Genomic DNA, 15000 nt, shown 5'->3' on the forward strand with positions numbered 1-15000 from the left:
CATCCTGTCATTTTTTACATTGTACCCTAACGGAAATTACTAGCCACTATTATTAGTTATCATTCATATACTACTATTCTACGTATCTACTATCACTTAAAACTATACATCAATTACCTGCTTTCCTTCAGGGAATCATGTCGAATTCGTTGAAGATTACGGGAATTTCTTAACTCTTATTTCCTGTAGTTATCAATAAGAACCTTTCAACTACTGGAAGCTTTTTAGAGAGTTTTGTTAAAAGTACATGTTTCTGTAAAGCCTGGAATATTGTAAAGAAAACACTGTGATTTTACCAATGAAATATAATAATATTAAACATACATCACTCGCGCAATATTGCACCGGTGAATGAAAAAATATCAGTCCTCGATATTAGGAATTCCAGAGTTCTCTACGAATCCATAATGCCTTTTGTATCTACATAATTTTCCGACAGAAACTTGCCACAGCGTCCAAAGGACTTGTGTGCGGTGACAGCAGAGGCCAAGAAGGTAACCCTCGCGTGAACTATTTCTATCGCCAACTGAGCCTCCTTCAACCCGGGCTGCCATGTCGACCTGGGACCGTCTCCCATGCCCTGCTTTCTTACCTCTCCAAACAAGACCTATGTGGTCTTCTGCCATTCTAAAGATACTCTTATTTTAATTTACGCGCTACAGAAGGAGAAAACTAATAATAAATGGAGTATTTACCTTTACAGCTACAATCTCTTTCAATGTTTTCGTCGGCATCAGCTGTTATTTATTCGAATGCCCGTAAGAGAGGTACAATTGATACAATACTGATATAGACTCAAATTTTAATCAGCAGTTATACGCAGTTATAAATGAAAATATGGTATATTACTGGTTAGAGGAAAATTAAATATATTGGATCACATACTGCCAACAGTTCACTATAACAAATTTGAAGCAGGGATTCGGACGAGTGGCAGCAGACGACGTCCTCCAGGCGTAAACACTTTCCTGCTGAAATTACATCATTACGTATATCATGTTCTCGGCTGTAAAGTTTGCTAGGGCAGCTCGCCCATCAGTAACTGGGTTTCTGAGATACTGCAGTGCACAAGTCGGAAGTAAAGAATATTTCGATAAACTTGTGGAAAAAAACAAAGTTGTTGTATTTATGAAGGTAAGACTATAGGGCGACCGGCGGAAGTAAGATAGAAAAATTCCCCTATAGGGTCCAGGTCATTCATAAAGCTTAACCCAGCTACATGCATTTAAGTAGAGAGTGTTAACAAAGCAATTGGAGGAAAGTTGTCGGTCAGTGAAGAATTAGGCAGGAACAGGAACATTGTAACTCAATGTCTATCATGTCAATTAGTGCATCTTATGCAACTGCCAAAATGAATCACTGAAATAAGACTATAACAGTATTACTAGTGTATATATGTAAAGTATTTTATATTTGGACCACTAGTTTGCTAATGACAAATAAAGTATTTTATATTTGTACCACTAGTTTGCTAATGACTAATTAAGCCATATTGGAATCGAGGTACAACCATTTGCCATGTTTATCCACTGAATATGTTTTAAATATACTAGTCAATAGCCCACGCCCAGACTATAGAGTTTGTTCCCACTCAAAAATTATTTGGTCAAATTCTGTCTGCGCAAATGTAGTTCTCGGGTAACTTTCTGCGTACATTTAGTTCTTTTTAAAATAATTTTCCGCATATATATTTACATATATAGATATATTTGTATATGTGTGTGTGTGTGTGTGTGTGTGTGTATGTGTGTGTGTGTGTTTGTGTATGTGTTTATGTGTGTGTGTGTGTGTGTGCGTGTGTGCATGTGTGTGTGTGTGTTTGTGTACGGATGATAATCATGTTGTTAGGAAATGATGATAGGATGTCATAGATTAAAATGCCTTTGATTTGTACATGGGAAAATGAGGAAATTTCTTTCAAATTATATGTTTGACTAAGGCAGAATGTCTATCATATCTATAATGAAGAAAAATGTCAGTCACAGTATTGTCATGAAGAAATAATTCTTTAAACCATTTGGAGCCTTTAGAGTAGGTTGCCTTCACAGATTGTAACGTCTCCAACTCTTGATAAGTGTAAAAGATGAGCTAATTTGTATGTACTACATAAATAGCTGATGATTTTCTATCATTTCATTCTTTCTTAGCAGTAATTTGACCTGCACTGACATCATTGGTGGTATAAACCTTTAAGTTTTCTGTGTGGCTTTTTATATGGGTTACCATTTTAATAATTATAATAATAATTCTGATATCCCTGTGAGGCTTTGATGCATTATGCTTTTGTGAACATTTTTAATTATATCCTCTTACTATACATGCCAAAGTGTATTGAATAAATCATTACTCACTTATCGTAGAGAAGTAGCGTTTTAAATCCAGCATATATAGGATAAGCAATGCACACAGAATTTTATTGTTTACAGGGAACTCCAGATATGCCTAGGTGTGGATTCAGCAATGCAGTTGTCCAAATTATGCGAATGCATGGTGTAAACTATGATGCTCACAATGTGTTGGCAGATGACAGTGTTCGACAAGGTAAGAAAATGCTATGTTATTAATAAAAGAAAACTTCTTTAACCCATGAAGGACATGTTTCATATAATTAGGCATGGTCAGGAGAGGTTGCTAAGTAGGCTCTACCATTTGGAATGCAATTTCAATGTTTTCAAGTCTCATAATGTAGATTCCAAATGTACTGTTTTATGTATGCCGAGTTAGAGTATGTGGAAATACTGCAGTATTTTATTTGACAGACTAAAAAAATCAATGTTAGCTGCAGCATGAAAATAGTTAAATAAAGGCTGAACCTCACTTTTGTGGCAAAAAGGACCAGTAATATGCTAATTTAGGCAGTGAAGCATTAGGTATGATATGCAAAGTAATGTGTATATATTGTTAGTTACCAGGAACAGCTTATAGCCATAAACCAAGCTGAGACTTGTTTATGGACTTGGTGTTAGCCCTGCGATTTAATAAGCTCTGACACAAGGTTTAGTATATTCAATTCTGAACCATCCTATGTCTCTGTGGGAAAAGACACATGCCCAGAATTTTTGTATATTTCCTTTTAATATTATTTTGTGTGTGTAGGATGGGGGAGAGATCTTAAGCCATAAAATTAATTCTAACTTTAAAATCTAGAGAATTTAAATTCCTTTTCTAATCATATCCACTCCATTCTTCCAGGGATTAAAGAATATTCAGACTGGCCAACAATTCCACAAGTGTTTATAAATGGAGACTTTGTTGGTGGGTGTGACATCCTTCTACAAATGCATCAGAGTGGAGAGTTGATTGATGAGCTGCAGAAAGTTGGCATCACCTCAGCCTTATTAGAGCAGGAAATGGAAAATGATAAAGGAGAAAAGAAATGAAACTTGTGCAATTACCACACAAAAAGATAAAGCCATATAGAACCATAGGTTCAGGTACAAGGCTTGTCTTTTAACATTTTATTTAATAGAAAATAGATGTTTGATAATTCACTCAACAGAAAGACTCAAGTTACCTTATGTATACATGTTTGTTATTGTACAGAATATAAATAAATGACTATTCTCTTGGAGATACTTTTAAAACCTGTTTAACTGTCACCTCGCACATGGAAGTAGGACGTAAGGAAATTCACATATTTCTTCAATGAGTACACAAGATATTTGGTATGAGTTTTAAGATTTATTGTTAACAAAATATATCTGATGTACCTAAAATATAAGATCAGAATTTTTAAATTTCAACTTCAAGTTAAGTGACCATACATTTTATTAACATTTCATATAAATTAAAATTGTAATACAATTAAATATTGTTTTAAGTGTGTTTCTTCCTCTGTTTGAGAAAATAAAACATCATCTTTCATAGAATCATTTATTAATTAAGAATGAGCTATTGATGAAAAAACCTGTAAAAGTAGCATATATACTATGAAATGAAATTTCAAATTATGGTTCTACATCTTTATATTATGATAAAAAATAAGAAAAGATCGGTCCTAGTAAAGGAAAACTGCAGATTTACCTTGTCATATTACATCATGCAACAAGCATGAGCACTGTGTTTGCATTATTGAGTAGCATGTCTTAATATGTGTATTCTCCAATTTTTATTTTTTTTTAATAATATACAGATATTCATCTCCAATCTCCACAGAAATATCTTCTTTGAACTTATGACATGCCAATCAACTATGGATGCTATACTAACAGAGCTGCAAAGAGAAAACTATTGTTAATCCTGACTATCTTCGCTGTGGGGAGGTGAAGCTTGGAGACATATTTGTTATTCAGACCTCATAACTTCTCTAAAAACATAAAGCCGTTGACTGGATGAGTTGCATTAATCACTTATATGACAACTCTACTCAGTGCTGGAGAACAAATATGTCAGCACATAACTGTTTTCTACAGCAAGGTGAAATGTACAGCAAACTCAGACAGAAAACTTGGTTCATTGAAGCAGTTTTTATATTGTGGATTCAATTAGGATATCTAAACCCTGTTGTGGTCCCATTAAGTTTTTACCCCATACTGAAGTAAAAATATGTTATTATTACTGTTACAGCATTGCATATAACTGAAATGTAGAAAATAAAAAAATAATAAACTAAAAGTACAAATATAAACCATTTAAAGTTTACATGGAAAAAACAGACAAACTTTGTATATTGCTTCAAATACAAAAAGTAGATTACTTTTGTACCTGACTTCAGGCAAAAAATAAATAAATATCAATAAATCACAAAATAAACAAATAAATAAATAAAACTAAAAACTAAAAAAATACATAAACAAATATATATATATATAAATAAATAAATGTGTCTGTTATGCTTTTATACTGGTCATTTGGTTATCTTGTATTTAAGTAACAAGAGTCAACGCATGAAAGTTAATGACAACTCCTATACTTCTATAATGTAATGCAATTTCTTTGTTGCAGTGCAATACTACTTGTGAATGTTATTAATTTATTTATTTACTTTTTACCATTGTTAATCAATTCACATTGGATGATGATCTCTAATGTCATACCCCTAATGCCAGGATGATGTCTTCACATCATACACAGTAAACCCTACTCAAATTTGTCCATATCCATACTGTAAACCCTAATGGAACTTCCTACAAACTCAATTTAATTAAAGAATTAAAAATGCTGAAAATGTTTTGAGAAGTTTGCATTAAAAAAAATGTTGATCATGATGATGACAACAATAATGATAATATTTATGATCATGCTATATCCATAATAGTTGTAGTAGTTATAATAATAACTATAATAACCAGACCAATAATGACAAGAAATATATCAGAAGTAGCAAATAATAATAGTTATTTCCGTAGTCATCAAAATATTTTTCAAAACAGAAATAAAGTCATTAAATAACAATCTTTGTAATCACAATATTAAGTTTTATGGTCATTATGAAATATACTGAACACTAGCTGAGGTTTACACAAGCAAGCTCAGAGATCAAAGAACTAAACCTTATTTGTGTACCTTTTCATAACAAGATCAAATATAAAACCTTTTGCATTAAATTTTCTGATATTCTTTTGCAATCATCATCATCATCATCATCATCATTATTAGTATCATCATCATCACATTATCAAGATTTTTATTATTATCATTATCATTATTTAATCATTATTATTATTATTATTACCATCATCATCATTAATTAATGATTAAAATAATTACTACTACTTCATGAAATTTACTGAAAAAATGTGTCATACCAAGCATCATGTAAAATATCATCTACTGTTAGTAATGCTGATAATAGAAGAACAGATTTAGCAAATGGTATTTGTGCATATCAAAAATATCTCATATGAAATACATTAAAATCTTTCACCTTTACCCTTCGAAAATCCTGCATGCAGATGTAAACAAAATTCCCAGAAGACATTTCAAAATTGAGATTAATTTTTGTATTGATCATCTATTATAGCAACTATTTAGGTAGTAAAAGAAAGAATAGATGTATTTCATGGATTTTCATGTGCTCTGTTCAATTTTGAAGGTTACCCTTTAAAGTAACCATTTACTTTCTAATTCTTCTCCTGAAAAAAAAAAAAAAAAAAAAAAAAAAAAAAAAAAAAAAAAAAAAAAAAAAAAAAAACTTGGGAACTCATATGCATTTGAAGTCTACTTCTACCCAAGCAAATACAATTCAACTTTGGTGCATCACCTTACACATTACATTACAAATTCAAACAACTTCCTTTCACATGATATATATAATCATTCTGGAATTATATTTTCATAAATAGTACAAAAGGATATTAAAATGAAATAAATAACTTGTAACATATAATAATTTTATACTGTTTTTGCTAGAAGACTATGTCACTATCAAATACAACATAAAAATAAAACGCTAAGAATTACCAACGTAATAAGACAGGGCACTTAGTATGGCCTTTAATCCCCACCTCATAATGAGAAAGAACCAGATTCCATTTATTGCAATTATTTTTATGCTAAATTATTGTAGGTAGGACTACACTACCTAGCAACTTTGAATAGAAGCATGCCAGAAATATTTATAGTAAAGCTAAGAGGCCACTGTGCCATTACTAAGTGTGAGGGGTAAATATTACTACAATGATTTCTGTAAAATTTCTATGTACTTCAGGTACTGGGCTACACTTACAATAGTATTATTCCTACTCCTAAAATCCAACAGCCTTGATTTATTTCTCACTGATACAGGAATCATTTTATTCTTATTTTAAATTCTGCAGTGATCATGTGAAGACAGATGTAAAAGATATACTAAAACCCTTAATAATGACAGCCTTAACATATCTGATCCATATACCAATACCAAACATCACATCACTCCTATTTGAGGTAAATTCTACACTAAAAGTGTGTTCCTTTCTAAGTTTTGCTATCATAAGTGGTAAATGTGCATTTGAAAGGATGTCACCTATTGGTAGCTTGTATGTTACTACACAAACACCACTGTTAGACTTAGTTGAAAATCCCTTCATACGAACTTACAACTATCTTGAAATTTACTACAGGTAATGAGTACATCAAAACATTGCTTCTCCCTACCAAGGTGAGAAGTAAGATTTATTGCATCCTTAGCCAACTAGAAGAATATGGAGAGATGAGGTTTAGTGTTCTTCATAGTCAAAATGGATGTACAAACATTCAAATGTATTCATATGCATACACATACACACAGTGCATGTAAAAGTGGGGTGGTGTATGGCTGGTGTATCTGTGTGGTGATGGGTGTGCCGACTTGTGCTCATGTGTCCACTAATGTTTATGTATATGGGTGTTTATGCATATGGGTCTGCATTTGCTATTTTTGCAAACAGATTTTGACAGTACATGAAATATATAAAAATTCTTTCCTCATTTCAACAAAAAAGAAAAAAAATCCTGGTTCCAAATAAAGTATTTACATTCCATGGCTATCATCATTAAGGGGAGAAGCAGCAGTAAGTGCATCTGTTGTGTAATGAGATGTTAAAGTATTTATGATTTTTTATATTTTTATGAAAAAGTTCTTATGAAAATTATTTCATACAACAATACTGTTTATCCTTACACACTATCTGATAGTCCATTTCTTAATAAATGTTGTAGAGGAATAACACAGTCAAGTTTGTAATTCACTCTGGAATACAAGCCAACTCTTGAAGGTTGGCAAACTGCAAGCCACTACATGAATGCATACAGATTACAAGCCGCAAGTTCAGGGAATACAAGCCATCATATGACAGACTAGAATGCAAGCCCCATTTAGAGAGACTGAGACGACTACCTCACATTTTGAGAGCAAGCAATATGTTAGCCACCACATGTGAGCATGGGAAGTACAAGCCAGAACTTCAGAGCAAGCAATTTGCAAGCCATCTTTATGAAAGCATGCAAAGTGCTAGCTGCCTTAGTAAAGACTGCTGCAGAGTGCAAGTCATGGTTTAGGGATATGCTGATAGTAAGTTATATCTTTGTAAGTGCCAAAGTATGAGCTATTACAAGAGAGCATACAAAATGTAAGTTACAATATAAGCTCCTGCAAAATGCAAACTATCCCAACATAGCTTGCAAGATGCAAGTCACAATATGTATGAGCTTACAAACTGTAAACTGCCGCATGACAGCAAAAAGCAAACAATCCTGCTGGTTATTGCAGAACTGAATGCTACAACTTTGGAGAAATGACATAAAAATATGAATTATCAACAAAGAATAAAGACCTTTTTTATCATATATACAAAATGCGTAGAATGAAAGATCAGCAATTAATATTTAAGAAAGAACTGCATTTGCAATATGAAATGGTCATATGTAAGTTTCACCCCTAAAATACCTACATTCTTGATAAATATAACTCTGTATCCAATACTAGCTCTGGCTTAAACTTGAAAGTAATCCATTTACTGTTTGGGTGGAGGGAAGCATTATCTACCATATTCATGAACAGACATCTTTGAGCATGAGATGTAACCAGTACATGTGATAAAAGACCTTTAAGGAGAACATAAAAACCATTCTCTGAAATATACATAAAATATTCTTAAATCAATCTTATATACAACATGGTGACAAGAGATTATCCTGCTCAAGACTTTTCCTCCTTCTCTTTATTGTACTTTTCCAGTTCTTTCAAAAATTGTGCTCTTGGCTTCATGACAGTCGGCTTGTCACCACGACACTTCGGACAAAACCATTTCCCTTTGGGCTTGTTAGTAAGCCCAACACATGAAAAGTGAAACCACTCAATTGGACAAAGATCGTTATCACAGCCAATCATCTCTCCGTACGAAACCTATGGAAAGAAAATTGTCTTCAATACATCACACAAATATCATCTTCATATAATATTCATGAAAAAAAAGATTACAAAAAATCAAAACAAAATGATAAAAGGCACAAATAACTAAATTCCATAGATGTGCTCATTCTCTTTACATATTTCCATGTGTAAACTATATGAAACCTTACCTGTTCACAAAGACAGTATGTAGGCTCATCTGGATCAATGGGTATTTCTGTTGGTGAATCTTCTCGTTCTCGTTCAACCTTTGCCTTACGTTTCTTCTTCTTTGTTGCTTTCTTTTGTGCAGAGCTCTATAGGGTTAAACATCACAAAAAAATTAGCTACTTTCCCTATGTATTAACATACTCAGTCAATGATTACAAAAGATCCATTTTTCTCTAATATTATACCAACCATTAGTGTCTCTGCATATTTAAGCACTCTGGCAAAGGGCAATCTATATGAATTTTGGCAATATAGAGCCTGTAGACATCCCTTGCAATTTGCCTTCAATTATAAAACTAATCTTGCCAATGATCTACATAAATACTTCCACTAAAATGCTAGAAAAGATTCCCACTTTGAAAGCAACTTTGAAAGGGGTCTTCTAATTATTTACCACATATCTAGTATATGGTTACTGTCATTATGAAGACTCACTTTCTCCTATCAAATAAAGCAGCTTTCAGACCCTACCTTACTCGTAGACACCTTTTCCACATGTGGGGTGACAGGTGCGTCATTTGAGTTTTCATTGTGATTAGCCGCATTTTCGTTCCTTGTCCTCCTTGCTCGTTTACTTGCTCTCTCAGGCTGGGTTTCTTTAGAGGCCTCTTGCTTTTCTGGCTCTTGACCAAAATCTGTAAATAATATCCATAATTCTTATGATCTTATATATACTATAATTCTTTTACACCTTAAAGGACAAAATTTGGCCATTGTTTTCTATGTGTGCACTTTGGACAAAACATCGGAAGTCAAACCAAAAAATCAAATCATACAACTAATCATCTATCTCATAAACTTACAAACTGGAATAATCTGAGCTGAAGCAATTATATACTAATATGGAAAAAAAAAAAAAAAAAAAAAAAAAAAAATCCTGACAAACTTATGCTATCAACCCCCTGGTAAAGTTACAAATTTTTCATTGATCCCCAGTCTCAAAATCTTAAATAAAAATTAAGTGTCATATTCAAAAGAACATTTGAAAATCAATTTAGTACAAGCTAGTTATTATGAATCCTAAACTGGAATCCTTATCTAAATGTTGTAGGGTGTGGAAGACACCAGGGGAATGATACAGATAGAGACAATACAGACATGTAATCATAATTATTCCAGTTCACTCATCTCTTCATATAATAGATTGTTAAAACAAGTTTACACATGACTTCTGTAAAACCATGAAAGGGTATGTGTCTGTCCATGGAGAGACACCACTGACCTCTTGGGGTGATGGATAATTACACTAATAATAATGTTAAAATCATAAGCAACAATAACAATTAAGACATTAATAATAAAAAATAATAACAATTATGAGAATAATAACATGCATTGGTATTTTGAAAGATAAAAATATTAATAACAAAAATAATCTCCATAACAATAACAAAAATTCTGACAATGATGACAAAGATTACGATGATGATGATAAATATATAACATATACAAAAACAATAATATTATCAATAACAAGAAACTTGTTATTAAGTTACCTAAGTTTTTACTGTCGAGTTCAAGCTGTCTCTGTCTGTTCTCAATAATGTCCAAAATGTGTTGCACAATCTGGAGTTTATCATCTCCAATTTCTTGTGTCGATATCAACTTGTCCTGAATCTGGACCATTATGCGTTTTAAGGATATGGAGTCTAATTCTCCTTCCAGCTGTCCCCGCAATCCCTCCATGTCTTGTAATAGAGCTGCAAGGATAGAAATTCATAATGAAAATCTAATAGTGAAAAAATATCAAGTAAAAGTTGACAAGAAAGAAAAATACATAAATAAATAAACACAAATCTGTGTGGAGGAAGAACAGGGTATGTCTGTGTATAGAAATCTGTATGAGAGTAAGTAATTGTGTGTTTTGGTGGGTTTGTTTGTGGGTGCGTGGGCAACAGATCTTTGTATATGTGTACATGCCTTTGTGTGTGTAGCTAGATATATATATATGTGCGCGGTGTGTGTGTGTGTGTGTGTGTGTGTGTGTGTGTGTGTGTGTGTGTGTGTGTGTGTGTGTGTGTGTGTGTGTGTGTATGTGTGTGTGTATGTGTGTGTGTGTGTGTGTGTGTGTGTGTGTATGTGTGTGTGTGTGTATGTGTGTGTGTGTGTGTGTGTGTGTGTGTGTGTGTGTGTGTGTGTGTGTGTGTGTGTGTGTGTGTGTGTGTGTGTGTGTGTGTGTGTGTGTGTGTGTGTGTGTGTGTGTGTGTGTGTGTGTGTGTGTGTGTGTGTGTGTGTGTGTGTGTGTATGTGTGTGTGTATGTGTGTGTGTATGTGTGTGTGTATATGTGTGTGTATGTGTGTGTGTGTGTGTGTGTGTGTATGTGTGTGTGTATGTGTGTTTGTGTGTGTGTGTGTGTGTGTGTGTGTGTGTGTGTGTGTGTGTGTGTGTGTGTGTGTGTGTGTGTGTGTGTGTGTGTGTGTGTGTGTGTGTGTGTGTGTGTGTGTGCGTGTGTGTGTGTGTGAGATATTAAATATTCGCCATTTTATAAAGATGTAAATAAATGAAATTTCTCATACATTTCTATACACAGCAAGGTAATGTATATATGAAAACAAATATCTTATATACATATTACAACAAATATCTGATGCATCAGAATGTATTCCTAGTTACCTTTAAATAGCTTTATGTACCAAATGCAATATGGTAGGATGGAATTTGTTCTTACCTTGATACCGAACATCCAGCTCTCTCATGCTGGATATTTCACGTTGTACTTCGTCTGGTAAGTTCTCCACGGTGTCTGTGTGGAGAGAAAACTTTTATATCTAAACTGCACAAAAAACTCTATCTATGCCTTCAGCTATCTTGTAAATATCAGATAATAGAGTAATTTCAATCTTTTGAGACTGAAAAGACTCTAAAATGTATGTAATATATAAATATATATATCTATATATATATATATATTTACACACACACACACACACACACACACACACACACACACACACACACACACACACACACACACACACACACACACACACACACACACACACACACACACACACACACACCACATTACTTGAATTCTTGTAAATATTTGTATTAAAATCTGTTATGAAAACTATGTGATAATATACAGTATTTGTAATCTACTATCATCATTTATGTAGTACTACCATGTGCATATAACTGCATGTATGGTCAATCCTGAGATACAAGTGTCTTGGGCCTTTAAAAAAGTCTCAAAGACCAAAGATTTGTGTGTATTGTATAGTCAGAGGCTCTCCAAATCAATAAAATTCACAAAGAAAGTGTTTTCAGATGACGTCATCAATAAGGCCATATTGGAGACACTGGAGGCTTGAAGCACTTGTGTGTGTCTATTCCTTCCATATGCTTCTCTCATTTCTGTGGATTTATTAAGCGATAATGGTGAATTACTGCCATGTCTATGGATTTTGTAACCAGCAAAATCAAGCTTTATTTATAATTCTATAAATTGCTGAAAATAATTCAAAGTCAAGGATGATATCTCTGTGGCTTTCTCGCCTTAATCAGAGTCTTGGAAGGGGGGGGGAGGCTAACATCACAGTGTCCTCAGCTCATTTTTCAAATATTCTTTGTAGATAATATTACCTAAATCTGAGGATAATAAAAAAACAAACAGTTCAAGAGCCAAATTTAGACCAAAAACTAAAAATGCTGTGCAAATTTGAGCATCACATCCTACATTTTTTGTTTTATAACTGAGAATATGGTACCAGTGAAATGACAATCATTCTCAGAGCACAATACAATTTCATCCTTGTAGCAAACAGTGTAGCAGGAAACAGAAATTATGTTTTTTTTTGCAGGCTTCAAATCTTCGGCTGGTGTAAATAATAAATAATTTACAAGGACTGGGTACATTTTCTCTGGTAGGCCATTCCAGTCAGTTGATAAGTTTATGACACTACAGATCCATGCCACTGATTATGTCAAGTTTTTTCTAATATCCTTTGTTTTTATTTGGTCTATGGGCGCTGTATTTTTCTGTGGCATATGATGGCTTTTTCAAAGCTATGGACATGATGAAACCGCTTAATTTTTAAATAAAAGCGTGTGTGGTCTTTCCCTTGTGCTGCACTTTTTACAATGCCTCCAATATGAGATTCTTGCTATGTTCAAGGCCATCTTTGTAGTTTTGTGTAGTTTCTGCATGGTTTTCCAATGTTTTGTTGGATTCTGGCATCATGAATTCAGTTTTTAAAACAGAAATTCAACTGTCAGTCATGTTTGTTTACAATCAAAATACCTCCAATACGGTGGTGCATTCAGGACTTTCTAGTAACTGTGACATCAGCCCAACACTATATACACATATGGAACCAACTTGTCTGCTCATTTACCTTTAAACTCCTGTTTAGTACCTACAACTGAAATTTAAGACACTTTTCATCGATAGGCTTCTATAGTTGAAAATAGATATCTAATTTATTAACCCACTAGCAATGGTGCATTTTGAAGCCGAAAATAATAGTTTCCCAGCGGCTTCAAAATTGGCGCGTAGGGCTGGCCCGGAATCTGCCCGCGCACCAACTGCGACCCATGGCGGAATCAGAGCACAAGCTCCAGTCCAGCATCACACTGGCAATTTTTTTTTTTCCCCTGGTGTCTCATATGTGGGACACCCCACGTAAATGGGTTAAACAGACATAAGACCTGCAAGACTATTTGGCCATTGAAAATAAGGTGATAAACATTAGACTGATGCATTATATACCATAACTGATGCACAATTGTTTAGAAAGTAAGTCACCAGTCATACATAACAGCTACTTAATTTCACATGTATCTCCAAGTTGAATAATTTATTGTTAGTGTTCTTGTAATTATGGCAGAAACAGAGGCAACATTAAAATAGCAGTATTAGTTGTGATACAACATATGTACCAACCATGCAACCCAGAGATTTATTAAAAAGAAAAGAAGAAAAGAAAGAAAGAAAGAAAAAAAAACAAAAAAACTCAAAGCTCTAACCTAACAAAATACAAGTTGCATGATGTTTCTTGATTTTCATCAGAGCATAATAATGGAGACCATAGAGATTATTTTGCACACTGCTGTGACCAAAAGAACTTATTCTAAACGTGATTCTAAAATTTTCTAAATCAATCAGTTCATGCTGTTTCTACAAAACATGAATCATTAAAAAGAATAATAACATTATCAAATGTGGGTGACTGCAAGAGCAGCTGCTGAGAGTCTCCAATTTCTATAGAATCCATTATCTACTGTTTAATAACTTCCTCCAGCATAATTTGTGATTATCTTATAATAAAAATAAAAAGCTTCTTGGAATTTTAAACATTAGGCTGAAATCAAGCATTTCCATGATATATCCCTCATAAAACTGATATCCCAGAAACACCCCAAGCCTGTTGGAAGGGGACAGGGTGATAACATGGCCACTAATGCTTTGCAAGAGACTCGAGCACCAGCTTCTTAAAATAATATCAACACCCATGACTTTTAGATATAAATATATATGTGTGTGTGTGTATATATATATATATATATATATATATATATATATATATATATATATGTAATACTTTATTCTCGTATTCAAAAAAATTCTATATTTAATGAAGATAAAATTGTTCTTAGAAACTCCTTTCCTTTACAGGACATTTAATTGCAAGAACCCCACTTTAGGTGCTTACTCTCCAAATATTTTGATGCAAATTCTACCCTTTCACCACTGTAACATTGTTTCATTTTGAAAATAAAGTCTCATATAAATCACCTAGATGTTATCTTGATAAATTGAAATGGTAGTCATGAACTTTCTTTAAGGTAAGCGTAATACATGATTTTAAAATCAGACAAAGACATAACTGTTTATTACAATCTGAAACATTTGCAGTGATCACTGACAACCTCCACAGATAAAAATAACACGTTTGCAGACAAATCTGAAGTCTCTCCTTGTGAATATCTGTTAAATCCACAAGTTTTTTTTATCATACTGAAAACCAACTATCCT

At 33.3% G+C, this 15000-nt stretch overlaps 3 protein-coding genes across 5 annotated transcripts in view; 1 reads left to right on the plus strand and 2 right to left on the minus strand.

Moving 5' to 3' along the window:
• LOC113807090 (mucin-2-like) overlaps positions 1 to 773 on the minus strand; it is a 19630-nt gene extending 18857 nt beyond the window's left edge. For 2 of the 3 annotated variants that reach the window (XM_070145219.1, XM_027358259.2), the window contains exons 1-2: positions 448 to 579; positions 118 to 262 (exon numbers count right to left, since the gene is read on the minus strand). The gene's annotated coding sequence lies outside the window, so the exon portion shown is untranslated. Of the gene's footprint in view, positions 1 to 117; positions 263 to 447; positions 580 to 695 lie in introns of those variants that run through there. The other variant, XM_070145211.1, reaches the window with a different exon arrangement.
• Positions 774 to 917: 144 nt separating this feature from the next.
• Positions 918 to 3584, plus strand: Grx5 (Glutaredoxin 5). The gene is made up of 3 exons (XM_027358261.2): positions 918 to 1134; positions 2427 to 2541; positions 3193 to 3584. The coding sequence occupies exons 1-3, from the start codon at positions 997 to 999 to the stop codon at positions 3378 to 3380; spliced, it is 441 nt and encodes a 146-aa protein (XP_027214062.1). The 5' UTR covers positions 918 to 996; the 3' UTR covers positions 3381 to 3584.
• A 275-nt stretch (positions 3585 to 3859) lies between these two features.
• Positions 3860 to 15000, minus strand: part of LOC113807091 (inhibitor of growth protein 1) — an 11517-nt gene continuing 376 nt past the window's right edge. The window contains exons 2-6 of the mRNA XM_027358260.2: positions 11692 to 11766; positions 10519 to 10722; positions 9494 to 9657; positions 8983 to 9108; positions 3860 to 8806 (exon numbers count right to left, since the gene is read on the minus strand). Of these exons, the coding sequence (XP_027214061.1) occupies positions 8600 to 8806; positions 8983 to 9108; positions 9494 to 9657; positions 10519 to 10722; positions 11692 to 11766 (776 nt within the window). The 3' untranslated portion in view covers positions 3860 to 8599. The remainder of the gene's footprint in view (positions 8807 to 8982; positions 9109 to 9493; positions 9658 to 10518; positions 10723 to 11691; positions 11767 to 15000) is intronic.

The sequence above is a fragment of the Penaeus vannamei genome, chromosome 3 (genome assembly GCF_042767895.1).
Source record: "Penaeus vannamei isolate JL-2024 chromosome 3, ASM4276789v1, whole genome shotgun sequence".
Lineage (NCBI taxonomy): Eukaryota > Metazoa > Arthropoda > Malacostraca > Decapoda > Penaeidae > Penaeus > Penaeus vannamei.